Here is a 20,996-nt window from a genome sequence, read left to right as displayed (position 1 = left end):
TTGAGGTTTATTTTCCCCAAATTTTTGGTGGTTTGTGTGAACTGCCCCAGCTGCTTACATGAATGCTACTAGTTACATTCTCGACCTGTGTCAATTGATAGCTTTAACTTTCTCTTTTTTCTCATACATCTGTTAATGTGGCAGTTAGTGACTTAAACTACAGAGCTACTTATTTATTTATTCAGGATTTTGGCAGTACTTGTGAAAAATATGACCCGATGCCTCTGTGAAATAATTTCTCCAGTGGAGGGTAGCTCCTGGCAATGTTTCGTTTTGCGACCCCACCCGCTGCCAATGCCAGCCTAAGCCTAGTAGGCCGGGGCCAGGCTTCCACCCCAAGAATCATTAGAAGGAGCCACCTGGCAACCATCGGGACATCCGTCCCCCGTTAACCTTGACATTACTGTCATAACTCTTTGCCAGAAGGAGCTGATCTTGGGGCATTTTCAAAGGATATGAAAAAAGGAGCCTTCCTGCTGGCAGTCTCTGGCGCACAGCGCTGTTTGTGTCCCCCCCCCCCCCCCCCCCCGTACCAAGGAGTGTACGTGGGTAGTAGGAGCGGTGGAATATCTTAAATTGTATCAACCTAAATTGTGTGCAGATTGTGATTTCTCTGGGACCTTTGAGGGCCTCTGTTCAATCGTCATCCTCTGTTAACAAGGTCTGCCACCCAGGCACTAGGACGGGGAACTAGGGGATCTGGAGCATTGCTGAGTTTGTTATATTGTTGACGTCCCTTTGTCAGGGATGGGGTCAACCAGTAGCCTTTCCTTTAAAGGGGAGTAATCTGGGATGGCCGTACCTCATTGTATGTATAGTTGCAGGGCGTGTGTGTCACAGGTAGGGAAATCTCTGGGTTGATGACAGGCTATACTCCTGTTGTAGGTCATCGAAGGGGAGAGGTGCATCTCTGAGATGCTCAATTCCTATCAGGCGCTAACCTCTAAATCCCACCAGTGTGGCCACCTTCCGCAACCAGTCTCCCAGCCACAAGGGTGTCGTGCCAGTCAGCCTTCCCTTCCATCTCAGAAACCTGTTTGCCTCAAACCAACATGTCACTACTGCTGTCGTATGGGCGTGTCTTATGGGCGTAGAGGAGTGGTTCAAAGTTTCTGCCCGGCATTGCATCTCAATCTACTCTGTAGGCCTGCTCCCTCTTGTCTGCATATACCCATTTGTTTATAACCGAGTTGCGATGCCCGTTAAGATAGCCTGATGTCTGGGATGGCTAGGCCACCCTTGTACACCCCTCTCTGCAGTTTGTGTAGAGCTATCCTAGGCGCGCCACCCTGCCATAGCAATGCACGGAGCTCATGTGCCACGCTCTTGAAGAAAGTTTGTTGGACCGGATATACAGTGTTCTGCAGGATGTATAGGAGGTGTAGTAGGGCTATCATCTGCATAGGGCGGCTCTGCCCATTAAGGACAGTGGCATGGTGCGCCAGTGTAGTGTGTCAGTATGGGGCCATCCCAATCTTTTGTGTAAAATAGTGCGTGAATAGTATGACCTATGAAGTATTTTAAGTTGGACTAGTCTGAACTGGGCTCGAATAGCTTTTGCCCATGCGCCCTGAAGAGCCTCAGCCCAGTCGTCCTCAAAGTTCGCCTAGGGCTCCCAGCGGGTCGGGAGAGTTTTAAAAAAATCAATTTTGGCTAAATCGTGGAAACCCCTTTATCCGTTATGGGGTCTGTGAGCAAGTGGTCTTCCAGGGGTGAGGCATCTGGAAGGGATTGGACTCTCAATGCATGACCCAGCCATAAATAACGAAAACCTTGACGTCCACCAAATTGTACTCAAACTGTATAAAGGATCTCTCTCTCTTCCCACACGTCGCCCAGGTGTGCTATACCTATTGTTGACCATCGGGAGAAACCTGTTACAGTGGCAACTTCACGGAGTAGGTCACTATGCCACTGCGGGGTCCATGCTTTAAGCCTGTCTCTCCAACTCGAATATCCACCCACCTCTCTCCAGGTCTTAGCAACTAGTCCTATATGTGCTGGCAACTTCTTTTCCAGCTTTTGACAGTAGAGGACTGCTTCATGATCACCGTTCCTCATTGCATCTCAATCGAACCGATATGCCGGTTCCCTTCTGTCCGAGAAAGCCCATTCATTGACCACTAACAGTTGTGAGGCCCAGTAGTCATTCCTGACATCTATGATTGCAAGCCCTCTGTCATAGACCCCTCTTTGGAGTTTCCCGAGGGCAATGCGTGGTGCTCCGCCATTCCAAAGGAGTAAGCGGAGTTTGTTCTACTTTAGTAAAAAAAACTCAATCGGAATCCGATAAGGTGTGTTCTGTAGCACATACAGGAGTCGTGGAAGAGTCCTCATTTTACAGAGCGGAGCCCTGCCTATTAAGGACCATGGCAGGGTACGCCAATGAGCCACATCAGCTTGGAGCCTCTCCAATTGAGAAGTAGGTACCTCTGTACTTAGTCATTGGTCATGGGTCACATAGATGCCCAGGTATTGGAAGCCTTCGTCATCACCGGTACTCTGCACATGAGAGGGAGCTGTGGCAGAGCTTCGACAAGGGAAAGATGACCGACATGGTCCAATTATTTCGGTATCCCGAGTAGCTACCAAAGAGATTGAAGATATTGAAGATTCTGGTGATGAACAATACATTCTAGTGACATAGCAAGACCTCATCGGGTTATAGGGAGATATGTTCCTCCCAACCTCCAGCTGCTCTAATTCCCCTTATCAAAGGGTCTTGGTAAATCGAAGATGCCAAGGGTTCAAGTGTCAAGGCAAGAATAAAGTGTGAGAGGAGGCATCCCTGACGAGTACCCTTCCTCAGTGCAAATATATGGGACATAACCACATTTACGTGCACCCAGGCCATGGAGGCTTGGAATAACAGTCTTACTCGTGCACAAAATGTTGGTCAAAACCCATTCTAGTTAAGGTAGCAAAGATAAATAGCCCGTCTATACGTTTGTATGGCTTTTTTGCATCCAAAGCCATCAACACTGACTGTCCGCATTAGGCAGGCCAGTCAGGTGTAATATTCCATAAGTACGTCTCAAGTTGAGGCTGCTACTCCTGTGAGGCATGAAGCTGGACTGATCCATGTGTATTACGGTAGTGAAGAATTTACTAAGTTGCGTCAGCAAGGCCTTTGTCGAAACTTTTGCCTCTACGTTTAGTGGGGATACAGGCCTGTGGTAGCTACAGTCATCTTGAGGCTTAGCTTTGTTTATGTATGACCACTACGGTGGCTGGTCTCTGGTCTTCTGGAAAGCAACTAGCAACTTGCGCCACCTGAAACCTATCTAGCATAGGTTTGTCTATTTTGTCACTCATTCCCTTAAATAATTCAATGGACCGGCTGTTGGGTCACACGGCCTTACCAGATTGCAAGTTTCAGATGGCAGTGGTAAGTTTGTCCTCTGATAGGTCTGCCTCCAAAGCCTCTATTGCATCACCTGTGACCTTCTGCAGGGGAAGGTCCTGTAGAAGTTCCTCGCAGTTGGCACCCGTTCCAGCGTTCATGGGGATGTATAGATCTTCATAAGATGCAAAGGTATCTGCTATTGCAGTACTAGTGGTCTGGAGGACTCCCTTCATGTTCAGAACAGCCACCCCCCAATAATGAGCTCTAGCTCTCTTTTCGAGCCAGGCCAGGAGTTTGTTCGCCTAGTCTCCTACGTCACATAGGCGATGCTGTGTCGCCAATGCATGGGTATGCTCTGCGTTGTCTGCCAAGGCCTGTAGGTCATGTTGACTGAGTAACCAGTGGCACAAATCAGCTCCACCCTCTGCCACTGCTCTGGACTCTAAGCCAAGGATATCTTTCTCTATGACCTCACCTTCAACTCTAGCGTCCTTCTTGCCTCCTATTAACGATTGGGCTTGTCCACGTTAGACCGCCTTGAATGCTTCACTTAGAGTGTAGTCAGATGTTACAGACCCCTGATTTTCCTGAAAATACAGTTCTGCTGCATTCAATTTTCACTTAACCTCTTTGTCCTGCAAGAACCAAGGGTTGAGTTTAGGGTTCGTGGAGGTATCGTACATATGTCAGCCCCCTAACCAAGAACCCCACTGGGTAATGATCAGAATTCTCTTATGCATAATGCGGGATGCTCTAAAGAGCTCAACTTGAGCATGGTGTGTGAAAATGTAGTCTAGGAGGGAGAATGAAACATGAGTGGCTGGATAATGTGTATTTTAGTTGAGGATTATGGGTCCTCCATAGGTCTACCAAGCCCATCGCAGACACAAGGCTTGGCAGAACATCTTCATCTGACTGTGTGGGTAGAGTGCTCAATCTATCCCAGGGCTCATAACAGCATTCATATCGCCTCCAAGCAAAAGGATGCCTGTAGGCATTTTCAGGAGTAGGGCACTAATTTTTAGAAGGATCATGATTCCTCTTTTTCTTTTTTAAAGTGAAGTCTACATTTCATCTGCGGATTTGGTTCCGCCGTACAACTGTCAGAGAGTACGGACGACATGGGCTATATCTATAGGTTATCAGTTTCCACTCCTGCTCTTCTGCCACACAAGAGACTCCGCAAGCAGGCTAGAGCAGGTCCATATACTTATTTATTCAGCAGGTTTCTGCTTGTGGGCGAGAGAAGCAGGAGTGGAAACTGATTTAGAAACTAGTATGCTGGCTCGCGTTTCCGACACACCTTCGTTATGGTGCGCGGCGCCTACCAGCAGCAAAATTGGAGTATAAGAAATGTATATAATTTTTTTTTTTATGTATACACACATTTTTAGCACAGTGGCAATCGCCACTGTACAGTTATACATAAGTCCGAGTTTCCATTGGAATAGCGATTTTTGGTTTTGCAAATAACTTCGGCACTGTTGGACAAATTTGAATATAACTGCCAAAAAAGTTCAGCCACCTCCGCTCCTTGCTGAAAAGTTTCAGGGTGATCCATCAAGCGGGGGCGGAATAAAACACAATTTCTTTTCCCCATGAAATTTTCTTTAGGGTTTTGAACAGCAAAACTGAGAGAACAGCTGAACAAAATTGTACCACATTTAGCAGAAAGCAAGATATTTTCCCAGAAAACTTGCTTTTTGTGATTTGGTTGCAATCTGTTCAGTCATTTTGATTAAACTAAGGGTAAAAAAAAGAGTCCTCTGAATGGTCTGGACAGTTGGTCCTATGGGCTGTACTTCAAAATTATTTTTTTTAAATTGCATTTTGATTTGTCAAGAGGGTTTTTTATTTGCCATTAGAAGACCCAGGAACCCACCCTTAGACATTAAACGAAAACTGAGTTTTGGAAAAGCTATTAGAAATGCTCACTCCTTGGTCTGAGTGAATACTATGCAAGGTTTTTTCTAAACTAGCTCATGATTGTGCGAGCCCTGAAGAAACCTTAAAAAGAGGTCAAATTTGAAAGATCTCTTGTCCGCCTAGAGGCATTTGACGAAGTGAAGGAGTTAATTATCAAGGCACCAACTTTAAAACGTTTTGTGGTTTTTGAATAATATGTGCCATGGTTGATTAACTTGCACCAAATAAAGGAAGGGGTATTTAAAAATGATCTATTGTCTTACAGGGAACTGCTCAATATTCTACAATGGGAAATACCTTTGTGTTTAAATACAGCCATCACACACTAGATAGTTTCATGCTTCAAAGGGCGCGCATCAACATCCTGACGCTGACCAACGTACAGAATGGAGCATAAAAGAGTTTGTTTTATGTTATTGTCCAAAAGTTGAGGAACTACAGTCAATCCCTTTCCGATCTGGGTAAAATATTCTCTCAACAAAGAAAAAATCCAAAATTAACTAGGGGATAGTCCACTGAATTTTATTTTTAACTTCTCCTGGCAGAATTAAACACAGTTTGCACGGGGTATTCCTGGATCATTAGTATCCATCCGTGCCTCCTAATATTTTTGTTTTTATGTCTGCATGTTTCGCCCTTCCGTATGCCCCGTGGCGTCAACAGGCCGTCCAGGATTCGGATCTCTCTTAAATGGGTATATTCTGCACTCCCCTACAATCATTACCTTATATCCTCAGGTGTCTGTGGGGAATTGTTATCACTCCGTCACCTTACTTGTTCTCACTGCTACTCTCCCCAGGAATATCCAGAGTTTTATCTGTTTTCTCCGAAGCTGGGGTAGAGGTGGGAACGTCTCCCTTTAGTCACACTTTCATCGACAGACTGCCATTGGCCTCTTGCCATCTGCTAACCTCTGTTATTAAGTGTGAATAAAGGGAGACTTGTTGAGCGGATTCTTTACCCAGATGGGGCAGATGGATTGACTCTAGTTCCTTAACTTTTTGACAATAGCTTAAAACACTCTTTTTCGCTCCATTCTGTACGTTGGTCTGCATTAGGATGTTGATGCGTGCCTTTTGATGAAGCATGACTCTATCTAGTGTGTAAGGGTAGTATATAAACACGAAGGGATTTCCCATTGTAGAATATTGAGCAGCTCCCTGTGAGACAATAGATCATTTTTAAATACCCTTTCCTTTCTTTTGGTGTGAATTAATTGGTGTGTTGATGCCATGTTTGATGCCAGGTCATTGGGCTTTGGAAAAGTTTTCATAGAGTAGATTGACTTCAAAAGCCACAGTATGATGTTTTTTTTTTTTATCTTGTTCACTCAGTCCAAATCTCATTATAATAACATATAACCAGAGCTTTATTGTGCTTATAGGCAGGATCTAAACTTGAAAAGAACTGTGGGTATTTCCAAATAATTTTAACCATTTGTGCAGGTCCCTATTTCAATAACAGTAAAATAACTGAAATAGATCTCCGTAAAAGAGCTCCATGACCATGGAGCCCATCTGTATTACCAGCAGTGGTGTTCAGATGAGGTGCAACCCAATGATGAAGCATGCCACCTACTTTGGTGAGTGAGAGAGTGCATCTTTTTTAAGTAACATACTCTGATGGGTATGTATTGTCTTTCCAAATGGAGGAAGTACCAGTACACGGAACTACGTTTTATGTCCAAAGTGCTCTTTAGTTATTTTGTAGCCGTTACCTTCTAGTCCTTATAAAAAAATAATTGGCAATAGATTTTTCAAGACTGTGCCAGTTGCTTCCCCTTAATGAGTTGTTTGGTTGTTATGAAGCATTATTCTTCAAGTGAATTTACCGTTCGTTTCTTGCAGTGCTACCACCACTAATCGTCATTGACTCTCAATCAATCAGTTATCTTATAAAGTGCAACTACTTACCTGTGAGAGTCTCAAGGCATTGAATGGGGAGAGGCATTCGGGACGTGGGGGGGGGGGGGGAAGGAGTGGTGGATATGTGGTTCAGTTGAAGAGTCAGGTCTTGTGGTCTTTCCTGAATTTCGGCAGTGATGACGATTGCCTGAGGTGCAGAGGCAGGGAGTTTCAGGTCTTCACAGCGAGGTAGGAGAAGGATCTTCCTCCAGCCGTAGTCTTGCGTATCTGTGGAATGGTGGCCAGGGCCAGTTGTGCGGAGCGTTGATGTCTGGTGGGATTGTAGAAGGAGAGCTGGTGGTTGATGTATGCAGGTCTGGCATTGTGGAGGGGTTTATAGGCGTGGGTGAGAAGCTTGAAGGTGACTTTCAGTGCATTATGTTGCTTGGCCAGTGCCCCTAAGTTCAGTGTCCGATATTAGTGTGTATTTCCTTTCTGACAAAATAGTAATATTTTTAGTATTTCATGATGTCAAACTGCTCTGTGTAGCATTTTTCAGCTCAACTTCTGATGGATTGGTGGGAGTAGATATTGGATTCTTAAAGGGGCGTTGTGCAAATAATTCTAGCAGCCAGGTTAGGGTTTATAACTTATTTGCATGAGTAATTATGGAGTTATTTTAATACACCACTTAGAACACAGGTGCTACCCAATTCTTTTTGATGGGCAGAGATGCTCACACCGGCCTTGCTCCGAGTTTGTTTGATGCAATGCAACTCTGTAAGACTTTACTGCATCAAACCAACCAGCAGCAAGTCTAATGTGAGCATCTGTACCCTTAAACATGACCCACGAAATTAGAAAAAATGACAAGCTGCCACTTAAAAGTGACAGTCGTATGTTTGCAGTAAAGTTTAAATGTGAAAAATTACCATAGTGTATAATTTAGTAGAACAGTGTGGGTTCTTCCTACCAGTCCGGTGCACTTAGAAAAAATATAGAAGCCCTTATTAGTTTTAATGCACATCAAAGGAAAGTCCTGTGGGCACACAGAAAACGTAATATAGGCTTTGAATTGCTGTAATCTTAAGTCTTGGCTAAAATTCAGAACACCGATAATGAATGGAAAGAAAAGTTTTCAATGGTAAAGGATTAGACCACCATCCCCGACAGTAAAGTGCATTTATTTAAAGGCAGGTATGCACACTTGATCAAGTTAAACAGTCACTCACAGTGCACGAGAGCCGATAGCTGAAGCGACTGACCCATTGCTCATGCCATGTGTTTGGGTAAATTCGAATGATAGTTAGAAAGAACACTGGACGCCGAGAGCCAGCCCAACGCTCCTATATGTATATAATGTTGTATTTTTTAATTATTTTTTATTACATAACATTGGCAATACTGCTAACCTCTAGCTGGCCCGACCTAGAAAGGTATTCGTTGCATTGGTGGGAAGAGTCAGTTTTGATTTATCTGCCACCGATGGTGTTTCCAAAGGCATGGAGTTGTCAAAGTGGGTATACGGGCGTGTTCGAATAGGTAACTGAGGGTTGGGAGACCATTTTGGCCGACTGTATAGTAGCAGCGCATTAAGGCACATATATAAATCCTCTCAGCAAGGATTGTATTAGGGCCCCATGAAACTTTATAATTTGTTATGCATAATTTTTGCATACTTTATAATGGATGGATCAGAACTCGGAATATATGTAAACACGCATGCCCTGGATTGCAGCAGGGGTTAATATGCGGTTTTTCCCCCTTTTGATTTAGAACATGCCATTTGTGCTTACACCTTCAGAAATGGAATGCCCCCTATCGGTGTATGTTTAAGATTAGTGTTTTATAGATTTGTTTGCAAATACTGCTCCTGCCCTTAAATCTGCATGAAGTCCGTTTCTCCTTGTTTTTGTGTGCAGCTTGAGGTTTGAGAATTCTCTGCAGAGAGATCCATACGGAGCATCTTTAGAGCCTGCCGCAGCGATGATCCTCGTTGGGCAAGCACACATTGAGCCTTTACGTCACTGGTAACCACTGTGCCTGGAGAGGTCGGTGGGGGCGAGGGCGCGGAAGGATGAACGCGATGACTGAACTTCCTCTGTCAGCAACAAACAACATTCTGGCACGATCTCTCAGGCAGGCGGTCATATCGGAGCCTGTTGTAGCAGCTGCACGCCCTTGCACATGGTTTGAGCTTTTATTTTACATTTCCCCCTCCAGCTGGATCCTACCCAAACAAAATAGATCTCTAAAACAATAGGTTCATAATAAATTCTATATCTTTGTTTGCACACTGTTTATTTTAACTCTTTGATGAAAAGTATTGCCAAACGCAGTATACAGGCCATTTTTTAACATACCGTGTACTAATCTTTGACTTTTACATACCCTCCTCTTACTTATGTATCTAGAGAGCTTCATCACGATCTCTAGCTTTTTGCAGCGTGAATCGTTTTCCGGATTTAACATGCTGTGAATTATTCTGCCATCTAGTGGTTGGATCCAGTCGATGGCGCTCCCTGATTATCTAATTATGCTGCTCAGGGGAATAAGGTTAGGGGCATGCTGTTGGTAACTAGAGCATTTTCGTGGCCTCAGTTCAACAGATGGGCTGCTTGACGATATTCATACAGCTGTGTGTTGTGGCAGCTAAAGCTATTGCCGTATATTGTACTCTTTTGTTCTATTTAATCCGAGAATGGAATGCTAAGAAGTGCAGTGAATAGATGCAATTTAAATGCAGATGTGTGTTTTCTGATATTCAAAACAGGGTCTAGTAATAGTCTGAAACAATAACTAAATACAACGTTTTTTGTGTTTTTCGTAGGACTTGGAAGCCGAATTTCCCTGACGCTCCGTGGCCCAAAGAATCGAAGTATGGAATGACATGAAGGAGATAATTTAAGGATTAACGGCTTTTAAGACAAACACCTTAGTGAGGTGTAGCACAGACTTGCTTGCTCTGGTTGTTGATCTTTGGAACCAAGTGGTAAAAGATGGCGGATCAAGGAATGTTGAGTTTGTTTGGTGAGGATGGAAATCTTTTCAGTGAAGGTTTGGAAGGGCTTGGAGAATGTGATTACTCTGAAAATGCAGTTAACCCTTTGGGGCAGCCGATTACAATGGATCAAGGGTTTGTTTCTTTGCAGTCCTCTCTACATCATACTCCTCCACATCAAAATCAAACAAAGTTGTCTCACTTTGATCACTATAACCAATACGAGCAGCAAAAGATCCATCTTATGGATCAGCCCACCAGAATGATGAATAATGCTCCTGGTAACGGAATAGCATCTCCACATTCGCAGTACCACAATCCCCCAGTTCCTCATGGTGGTGGTCAAATAGGAGGCTACTCGGCCATGCAAAATGAAAGGCATGCCCAGCCATTTGTGGATAGTGGCTCCATGTGGGGGCCGAGAGCTGTTCAGGTACCAGATCAGATCAGAGCTCCCTACCAACATCCGCAACAGCAGCCTCCAGCACCTTCAGGGCCACCAGGCCAGAGCCATGGTCCGCACATTCAGCAATTGGGAAATTTCATGACTCGCGATTTTTCAATGCAACAGCATGGCCCACCACAACAGCAGAGGATGAATCAGTTTCCGCAGGGTCCTGATGGCATGAATCGGGGCAATCCTTTTCTTGGTTCTTCAGCATCAGGCCACTTGTCTCATGTACCCCATCAGAATCCCAACATGGGACCATCTTTACGTCATTCAGTACAACAGTTTCATCATCACCCCCCTTCCCACCATACAGAGCCTGTTCATAGTCCCCGATTTTCTCCTAATCATCAGCAGGGTACTGTTAGGACACAAAATCTTAATTTTAATTCTCGAAGCCAGACAGTACCATCGCCTACTCTTAACTCAGGACAGTATTCGCGTTATCCTTATGGTAATTTAAATCAGGGATTGGTTAACAATACAGGGATGAATCCGAATTTAGGCCTTACAAATAACACTCCGATGAATCAATCTATTCCTAGATACCCAAATGCTGTCGGATTTCCATCCAGCAGTGGTCCAGGACTAATGCACCAGCAGCCCATTCACCCCAGTGGATCACTTAACCAAATGAGTACACAAACTATGCACCCATCACAGCCTCAGGGAACCTACTCTTCTCCTCCTCCCATGTCACCCTTAAAAGCAATGAGTAATCCAACTGGAACCCCACCTCCACAAGTTCGGCCTGGTAGTGCTGGAATACCCATAGAAGTTGTAACTTATCCAAATATTTCCCATCCTCCACCACAGCACCAACCCCCAGGTGGAATGGGAATGGGACAGAGGAATATGGCTCCCAGAAACATGCAACAGAGTCAGCCTTTTGTGGGCATGTCTCCAACACAAAGGGAGATGGGTGGGCACATGAGACCAAATGGTTGTCCTGGTGTTAGCCAGGCAACTCCACAGGCAATACAAGAACGATTGATGGCTGGACAACATCCAAGTCAACAGCAGTCTTTTCAGCAGCAAATGACAAACTGTCCTTCAATGCAAGCCCATTCAGCAATGCATCATCAGTCTTCACCTCCTCCACATCAACATCATCAGTCATGGACACAGCTTCACTTGTCACCTCAGAACACGCCTCAAAAAGTGCCTGTCCTTCAGGTAAGGCTAAAAAAAAAATTGTGTGTGTATCTATATATCTATTGTATGTTTGTGTGCTTCTAGTCAAGTGGTAAATTTCCCATCCACAATTTGTTAAAATCAGTTCTTGCTGCAGCAGTTCATAAAACATTGTGGAAAATTGTGAGCATAGTTACATGCAATTGGTTTCCCGCATCTTTCTCCTAAAGGCCAATTATTCAGTGGAAAGGTTGAATGTCTACTTTACAGATACTTTGAAATCATCTTGAATAGTGAATCCAACTAAACTCCTGTAACTTGGTATGTTAAAAGTACATGTTACTCATTTGTAAACTGAATACCCTGGCATGTAGCAGAATGATGGGTAAAATCTGTGCAGGGATTGATTAACTTGTGTAATGTACTGTCCCGCCAAGTCCTAGTTTAAAACCTGTATGTTTTTCTTGCTTTGTGTGATGACTCAACTGAACACATCGAGGACGCTTTTGTGCATTAATCAAAATTCAGCATTATTAATGAGGTGCAATACACTAATCATCCCTCGTTCATGTGCATAGGGATACAATGCTATTGCCTTTGAAATTATTTTGATATGACCTGTTAAAGTGCATTTTGCATGACTTATGCTAACCAGACGTCCAAAGTCATCTTGTTCAAAATGGATGCCTCATGTTTGCGATATATTTATTATTATTTTTGCTGCTGTCAGCAAGCTATGTTAGTTTATTGCTGAATGACACTTCTCTAAGAAGACTCCAGAAGGAGCTCTGTATTGTCTCCTTCATCCCAAGTTTTTTACGCTTGTGTGCAATATTGTATTTCTTCACAGTGCTCACTTTTTATGTAAAGAGTTTGTTCAGACACCTCCAGATGATGCTAGGTCAGAAGGGTCTGAATCAATATTAATTGAGCTTAGGTAGTAAGTCTGTAGGTGGATTCTGAAGTCTTATTTCTGAATATTTTGAAAACACATTAATTTTGCTCACACCTTTGCACTTTGCTTTCTTATGAGCAAATTTCCTATATAATCCCTCGAATTTGTGGGTGAACCAGGTGATTTTGGGTGCTAATAGAGATGCTGTTCGATTCCTCACTGATTTTGCTGCATATTTGGAACTTTGCTTATTATTGATTTTGACTTGCTGCCCAAGCACTTTATTATCTCTGTATTGTACTTATAACATTTTTCTAATCCTCATAAATGTCTAATTCTGCCCTAGTAGTTACTTATTGAGTCAGTTGTTTCTTATTTAACTGTATTTGTAATGTCCTTGATCCCATCAACAGTGGGTGTGCTATTGAGGTGTAGGATTTTGGGGTTACAGAGCGGCCACAACATTCTGATATTAGAATTTTTCTGTCTGAGTTTGGTTGGGGTGGAGCGCATTGATAGCAATGCCAATGGAAGGGCGTCGGGCCATTTCAACCCGGTCGTGGGAACTATTTTGGCTAGTTTTAGCTTCACTGTTGCATTGTCTCTCTACCAGGCCCGCTGATTGGGGGTGGAAGACGGCATGGAACTTTTGTTTTACCCACAACCCTCTCAGTATGTTCTGTATCACCTCGGCTACGAAGTGGGGGCTGTTGCTGCTCCATAAAATTCTGCAAAGGCCGTATCGGGGGGAACAATTCTTTCAGCAATACTTTTGCAGTGACTAAGGCGGTATTGTCGCGGGTGGGATATGCCTCCACCCATTTGCTAAAAGCGCACGCAACCACCAGGACATATTTTAGACCATGGCATCTCTCTAGTTGAATGTAATCCATTTGAAGGATTTCAAAGGGGTGGTCAGGGACTCCAACCCGTCCCCATGGTACTACTGTCCCCTTCCCTGGGTTGTGTTGTAGGCAGACTATACATTGTTGTACTATGCGTTTTGCAGATTCTGCTATCTTGACATTATACCATACTCTGGTGATTGGTTCAATCGTGGGGGTGGAGCCTATGTGTGCTGGTAAATGTGCCATGGTCAATATGGGGATGAGGTAGGCATTGGGTAACAGCCATTTATTTCCGTCTTTAGTTCTCCAGCAATCTTCCTCGTCTTTTAGTCCCACCTTTTCCCACTCTGTCAATTAGTCTTGTGTGCCTGTAGTCTGTATGTCCCTTACAGTGGTCCTAGCGTCAGTCCATTTTTCAGCTTGTGACCTGGTCACATACATTCGTGTCGTAGTTCTGTCTGCTGCCATGGCTCGGACAGTAACGTCTGCTAGTGCATTTCCCTGTCCAATGAGATCAGTCACTTTCTTATGTGGTTGGCATTTTATCACTGGTAACTTCTTGGGGAGGAGGACTGCTTGCGTCAAGGTGGAGACTAAATATCCATGCAGGATGGGTGTACCGTGTGAAGTCAGGAACCCTCTTTCTTTCCATAAGATCCCAAAATGGTGAACCACCCCGAAGGCATATTGGCTGCCGATGTATATGTTAACTGTCGTGTCACTCGCTACGATACATGCTCGTGTGAGGGCAAAGAGTTCTGCAGCCTGGGCTGAACGTTGGGTAATACGGGTTGTTTCCAGAACGGTTTGGACTGTGGTGACAGCGTATGCAGCCGAGGTGGTGCCGTCGGGGAGTTTGATGCATGAACCATCCACCCATAGTTCTCCATCTGGTTTTAGAAAGGCGGTGTCTCTGAGATCTATTCTACTTTGTTTGTTCATCGGTTAGTGTCACACAGTCGTGTAGTGGCATTACGCTAGGATCATTTTTGGGTAGGGGTAACAGTGTGGCTGGATTGAGGGTGGTGCATCGCTTTAGAGTAATGTGCAGTGCTAGCAGGGTCAACTCATATCCTGTCAGTCGGGCGCTAGTCAAGTGTTGGGTTTTGGTCTGGTTTAGTAGTGTGTCGACTGCATGGGGTACTAAAACAGTGACTGGATTGGAGAGCACTATTCCTTCGCTCTGGCGTATCGATACTGCTGCAGCTGCAACAGCACGCAAGCACGCTGGCAGCGCTCTGGCTACTGGATCGAGGGTGGCAGAGAAATATGCAGAAGGGCGTTGTTTGTGACCAATTGATTGTGTTGGGACAGACGATGCACATCCCTCCCTCTCGTGCGTGTAGAGGAAGAATGGTTTGGAGTAATCTGGGGTACCTAGGACAGGCGCTGAACAAAGGGCATTGCATAGTTCTTTAAAGGCTGCTGACAGGCATTCGGGGGTCCAGGGGAGAGGCGAGGGGATGTCTTTAGCCAGGAGGGAGAGAAGGGGTTTGACAATGAGGCTAAAGTTTGGTAACCACTGTCGGCAAAATGAGGTGAGACCTATAAAAGAGCGGACTTGCTTCTGATCTTTGGGGACAGGGGTGTCTAGAATTGTCTGGATCCTGTCAAGCGTGAGTTTCCTCCCTTCTTTTGATAAAAGGTGACCCAAATAGGTCACTTGTGATTTACAGAACTGCAATTTCTTTCGGGAGACCTTGTGACCATTCTCAGCAAGAAAATGGAGTAATTTGATGGTGGCTGTGACAGTTATTGGTATGGTGTCTGCTGCTAGAAGGATGTCGTCTACATATTGTATTAGTGCCACTCCAACTGGCAATTGTATCGCGTCCAATTGTCTTTTAAGTACCTGACTATAGATGCTTGGGCTCTCAGTGTACCCCTGAGGTGCTCTGCAGAACCTGTATGAACGGGAGTTTAGGGTGAATCCAAATAGATAGCGGCTGTCCTCGTGTATAGGTATGGAAAAGAGTGTGTTTTTTAGGTCAATTACAGTGAAGGTGGTGGCAGCGGAGGGGATTAAAGTCAAAATTGTTGTGATGTCGGAAACTACTGGGTATTGTGACACTACGATTTTGTTTATCTCCCGCAGGTCAATGATGAAGCGATAGGCTTTTCCGTCTCCCTCTCCCTTTACAATCGGTAGTATGGGACTGTTACAAACGTTGCTCACTACTTCCTCTACCACCCCTGCCTCTACCAAAGAGTGTATGATCTCTGTCAGTGCCTTCTCACCCTCTGGCGATATTTTGTACTGCGGTACTTTCGGTAGGGTTGCGTCCTGTCGTATTGTTACGTGTACTGGGTCAATCATCATTCTTCCTACGTCTGAATCCGCTTTAGCCCATAAGTGTGATGGCAAAGTGTCCAGTAGGGATGCGTCCGTCTCGGAGATGGGAAACGTGTGCTGAGAAGGGTTCTCTCTATGGTGCTGAGGGTTGTCATACAGGATGACACGCACTCCGTCTGGTGAGTATCTGATAGTCGCATGGAAGTGTTTCAAAAGGTCGAGACCCATAATGGCGTCTGGGGTGTTAGAAGAGAGGAGGAATGTTGTTTCGACACTATTGTCAAGGTTAAAAGGGATCGGTCGGGACAAAGGGTTGGTGGTGGGCGTACCGTCAAATCCTATTGAGGTCACATGTGAGCCTGACAAGGGTGCCCTTGGAATCAGTCGTTTGGATAGTGTACTACATGTTGCTCCTGTGTCTACCAAAAATGGCGACTTTGTGCCCAGGACCTCAGCGGTAACATAAGCTCGACTGGATCCCTCCCTTGCCCCTGGCTGTCCTATGTAAAGTCGTACGTATTGTCATAATCTGTCTGTTGGTACTGATTCTGTTTGGTATGGTCAAATGCGTTCACTCTTCCTGGCCTTTCCTCGTTTGCTTCACTCGCGTACCCTCTCCCACGTCCTCTTCCTCTCTGTCCACTTGCTATTTCCCTCGCCCCCACCAGCTCCTAACAAAGCCGGGCATTGGGTTTTCCAGTGTCCATATTCTTTGCAAAATGCACATTGATCCTGCCTAGGTCTTGGCGTCCCACATATGATGTCGATGAATTGTTTCTAGGTGGCTGTACTCTAGGGGTATTCTGCTGGTATCCTCCCCTATATTGCTCCCTTCCTGTATTCGCCCCCTGGAGTTGTGCGATCACCCTTTCCTTCAAGTCCTTCTTTTTCCTCTCTGTAGCCCTGTCATTTTCGTTCTTCTGATGCTCATAGTACTGGGCCATTTGTTGAATGGCCGCCGGTTTAGATGCTGCCCAACTACTTTCGCTGGCTTGTAATTTCTGGGATACATCTGGCAGTAGTCCTTTGACGTAGTTCTGCACAAATAAGTGGTGTCCGGTTGCAGTGGACATGTCTTGTCCACTGTAATCTGAGAACACCGTTTCAAATCCGGTGAAATACGCTGAGACATCCTCTTGTGGTTTCTGGCGGCACGCGGTTACTACGGACCAGTCTATCTTTTTCTCTGGGATCAGCGTTTTCACTTTCTGTACTATTTTGTCAGGGAGGTCCAATATTGCTTTAACCGGTTTTTGACCAGGGTTCCGCTGTTTATCTAGTGTGTTTAGTTGTTCCCAGGTATGACCAAGCAGTTCGGTATGGTCTATTTTCCTAATCTTTTTCCACACATCTGCTGGCAAACATAACCAGAGGAACAAGTCTGTCGGCAAGTGTCATTATTGTTGATCCCAGAGCGGTACCTAGTTCGGTGTAAAAGGCGGTGTTTTTTTTTCGTAAATCAGGTAAAGATTTACGGAACGTCAAAATGTCCTGTCTGTTCCATGGCTGATACACCTAATTGTAGACCACCCTTCCTCTAGCATCTTGATGGTTCATATCGTCATGAGTCCCTTGTCCTCTAGGAGGTACCCAATAAGGGTCAGCTTCTTTTATCGGCATCATGCTATCTGTTTTTTCCACCGGGGTCCTGCTATCTTAGATGTCCTGTCCTTATCTATCCGTCCTTGTTCCACAAGGTGACGGAATACTTCCAGTGTGGATGAAAAGAGTTCTGTAACATCGTTGTCGCCTTCATCTCCAGTGTCTACTTTTCTATGGAGAGCTACTAGTCGCTCGGGCCCTACATCTTGGTATTTCTCTTCATATGCAGTAAGAGTGTGGTAACAGACGTACAATAAAGTATCGTTTGTGATTTTCAACGTAGGAGTTGCATATGCTAGTTACATAATCTTCTGTCTCCTTCCTATCTATGAGGGCTTTAACTATTTTATCAATGCCTGCTCGCTCATTTGTACTTAATCGCGGGACCCTGGGCGCTCCTTTTTCTTTTGATCCTACCTCTACTACTGTATCCTTAGATGAGCCATTTGGTGTGGGTGACTCAGTGGGAGCAGAGGCGGTGGAGACTGAGGCGATCATGCCACCTCCGGCTATACTTTGGGGGCCCTGGCGTTGTACTACGTGATGAGTAGGGGCGTAAGGGGGTGGCATGTATATGATTGGGGGACCTAACAATAAATCATCATCTACCCTTTGTTTTGCTGGTAATTCGGGGTAAAGAGTTGAGGGCGTTCTAACGGGGCATTAACCTGATATTTTTGATTCCTATTCCTTTTTATCGATTTCTTTTTCTTTTAGTTTTTCTTCTAACTTTTTACAGGCTTGGTAAGCTGATTTTCGCGTTTCTTTATCTTGTCTAGCTTCGTCTCTTCTTTCTTTGAGCTGCCTCTTTTCGCCATAAACCAAAACTGTCAAACATGGCTAGTCTAGTTTTCTTTTTGTGGAGAGCTAATTCTAACGTTTCTCTTTTAGCGGGATCGAAAGATCCCGTTAGTGGCCTCTGATTTACCCGGTCCTTCCTAGTGTATTTATGCCATAGTTTGCTATAAGCTACGGTGGCTAATCCATACTTTACGTACATGTCCTTGTTAGGGGTGACTTCCAGCGGCGGCGGCTGACTTACCTCCAACAAATGGTCCGGTCCACAACAATTACAAACAATCTTGAGAAAACAGGCATGACGTATTTATCGGTTAAAATGAATATCTCAATTAATTTAGACAAAGTCTGCACTACCTGTCCTTCGCTGTCTGCAAAGAGAGAATATTCCTATTCTTCGTTGTTTGCAAGCAGGGAATGTCTCAAATAACTCAATAAAAAAGGAATACTAGTATTTCAATCAAACTATTCAATCAATTTAAGTAGTTTTTCACAACCTAACCCGGACCGTATGGACAGTTCTTAGTCTTCCCCTTCCAGTGCCTGGTTGTCCTCTCACTCCAACAATCAATGTGGCGTTCCTCTAAGGTCCCAGTCGGGACCGCAGGTCACTCGAGAGAGGTTCATTCGGAACCGGTGAAGTTCAGTCGATCGGCAGCCAGACGAGGGTCTTCTTAGGCAGGTATACCCCAATCGTTTAGTTGTTCACTCTGTCGTTAGGACCTCTCTACCGAACCCACAAGTCGCTGATGAGCCCTCACGTTTGGGCGCCAGTTTGTGAAAGGCAGCGAGTCTTCTAAGACCCTCAATGCTGCCTGGTGCAGGGTTCCACCTTTAATTCACGTTGGGTTCGCTATCAAAATGAGGCAAGCGCTGGAAACTGGAAGACAAGAAAAAGGTTTATTTCTCATGAGGAGATCACGTCAACTGCAGACACCGGGATGTATGAGGGAGGTGTTCTGCAGTTAACTCCTTTGGCTCTTCCTTTTATACAGGTTTGACACAATGCATTTGTTTCCTCAACATGGTTACAAAAGCTTGGAGTCCCCGGCCCGGGCAGGTTGTCACACAAGCCCAACAGTAATTCTCTTCCCACCCAGGTCAAACAGACCATCTTATCTTGCAGCTGGACCTTGCTTCAGGATCTAAAACATGTGAGACTGGCCAGATCTAAGAGTCCGTTCTGTTGATGAAAACAGGTCCCATTGTTGGTAAAAACAAGTCTTGCTGTTTACAGTGCAATAAATCATGTTGCAAGAGTCTTTTTGGTGTTTGGAACCTGTTTGTGTAACTAGGTGCAGTGAGGGGTAGAGTGTCCAAAGGTTTGCCTGTAAACCTAGATTAGAGGAAAAACGAGTTTGTGGCAGCAAGTGGCGCTGAGGTTTGTTGTGGCAATGGAGTTTATAGCCCCCAGCACACATACCAGGTCGGTCAGAGGGATGCTAGTAAGGGCAGGGTGAAACGAAGGTGACCAACAGAGTACAAAATGGCTGTGATAGATTAAAATGACTGTAGCTTATGTGCACATAGAAATTTCCACCAGACAAGATGGCGCAGGCAATGTTCACGATTGTCGTTTTGCTTTTAACATCCCTCTTATCCCAAATTACCATCTACAGATGCTTCCACTTCAAGGGGAATTGGACAATCAATGGCTCCAGGCACAGGGGCCCTTAGAAGTTATTTGAATAACTCCAGCAGTGAGGAAAGCCATGACTTGGTTGACATGAACAAACCTGTCCAAAGTAGGGGTGGGCGGAGCTCCTGGATTTACAAAAATAATTCAGTGGAATTCGCTGCACAGGCGGAGTAGCGGGCTGCCCCTCATTATAAGGCCCTGTATAGGCACGGGGCAGCGTGCGTACACTTGGCACTGTACAGACATGCAATGCACTCCATCCCACACTCGTATAGATGTACCCAGCTCTCTGCCTGCCTGCCAGGAGCCGATGGTCATGGAATTCATTGACGCTCTCCAGCCTCCCAAATGTGTGTGAGAAGTGGCAGAGCAGTCAAAAGGTCACTGGCTCCTGGTTGTCGAAGCTGCAGCCCCCTTTATCCAGGCCAGGGACGGGAAGCTGAAGTTGTACTCTGCCACCAGGCAGGAAGACAGGACACTAGCATCCCATGCAGCCCAACATTCCGGAGACATGGGTTCGGTGCGCGCCGCCTCGGTGCGGACTGATGACTGCCAGAGGAGCGGACACTGAACAGTTACTGTTCAGTGTCCGCTCCTGGTTAGACAAGGGAAGAACCCCCATCAGCAGCAGAGACGCAGGGTCACACCACGAGTGCATAGACTGGGGAACAGCACTTAAGGGGGCCTACAGAAGGAATCACTGTGCACCCCTCGCAAACAAACGCCCATTTGAGCTGTAAAACGCAAGGACCAATGGGAGGGAGGAGTCTACTGTGCATTACCTATCAAGGAAATGTTTCAGGTCTTCTTCCAATAAAGTTGGCGCATATAGCTGCAAGGGCGTCGGCAGTCATATGCCAGCCTCCAGACTATGGAAACCTCTCCCTGATAGGTAGATGCGCTGCAGCCTTCTCCCTCCCATTGGTCCGTGCGTTTACACAGCTGAACCATATTTACCGTCCAGTTGCTGTGGTGCATTGCCGTGCAAACCCTGTGACATCACTTCAGATCGGATGTTGCCTACAATACCCCGGCTGGTGCAGTTTACGTGGAGGCAGTACATCTTCACTTTCTCTCTTCACTCACTGGCTGCCCAGCCCCCTCCCTCACGTCACACACGGCCGGCTATATTTTGCCAATGCTGACGAGCAGTGGCTGCGCCAAATGTGCATCAAAGGCAAGCCCATCTGTGCTCATCCACGCCAGGCCGTCTCCAGGAGCC

At 45.4% G+C, this 20,996-nt stretch overlaps 1 protein-coding gene across 5 annotated transcripts in view; it reads left to right on the top strand.

Moving 5' to 3' along the window:
* Window positions 1–20,996, top strand: part of CHD7 (chromodomain helicase DNA binding protein 7) — an 801,383-nt gene that overhangs the window by 143,028 nt on the left and 637,359 nt on the right. For all 5 annotated transcript variants that reach the window (XM_085605557.1, XM_085605559.1, XM_085605558.1 and 2 more), the window contains exon 2: window positions 9,947–11,741. In XM_085605557.1, coding sequence (XP_085461683.1) covers window positions 10,116–11,741 — 1,626 coding nt within the window. In that variant the 5' untranslated portion in view covers window positions 9,947–10,115. The remainder of the gene's footprint in view (window positions 1–9,946; window positions 11,742–20,996) is intronic.

The sequence above is a fragment of the Triturus cristatus genome, chromosome 5_1 (genome assembly GCF_964204655.1).
Source record: "Triturus cristatus chromosome 5_1, aTriCri1.1, whole genome shotgun sequence".
NCBI lineage: Eukaryota > Metazoa > Chordata > Amphibia > Caudata > Salamandridae > Triturus > Triturus cristatus.
The sequence above is the reverse complement of the archived record's forward strand: the minus strand, read 5'-3'. Positions and strand labels throughout refer to the sequence as shown.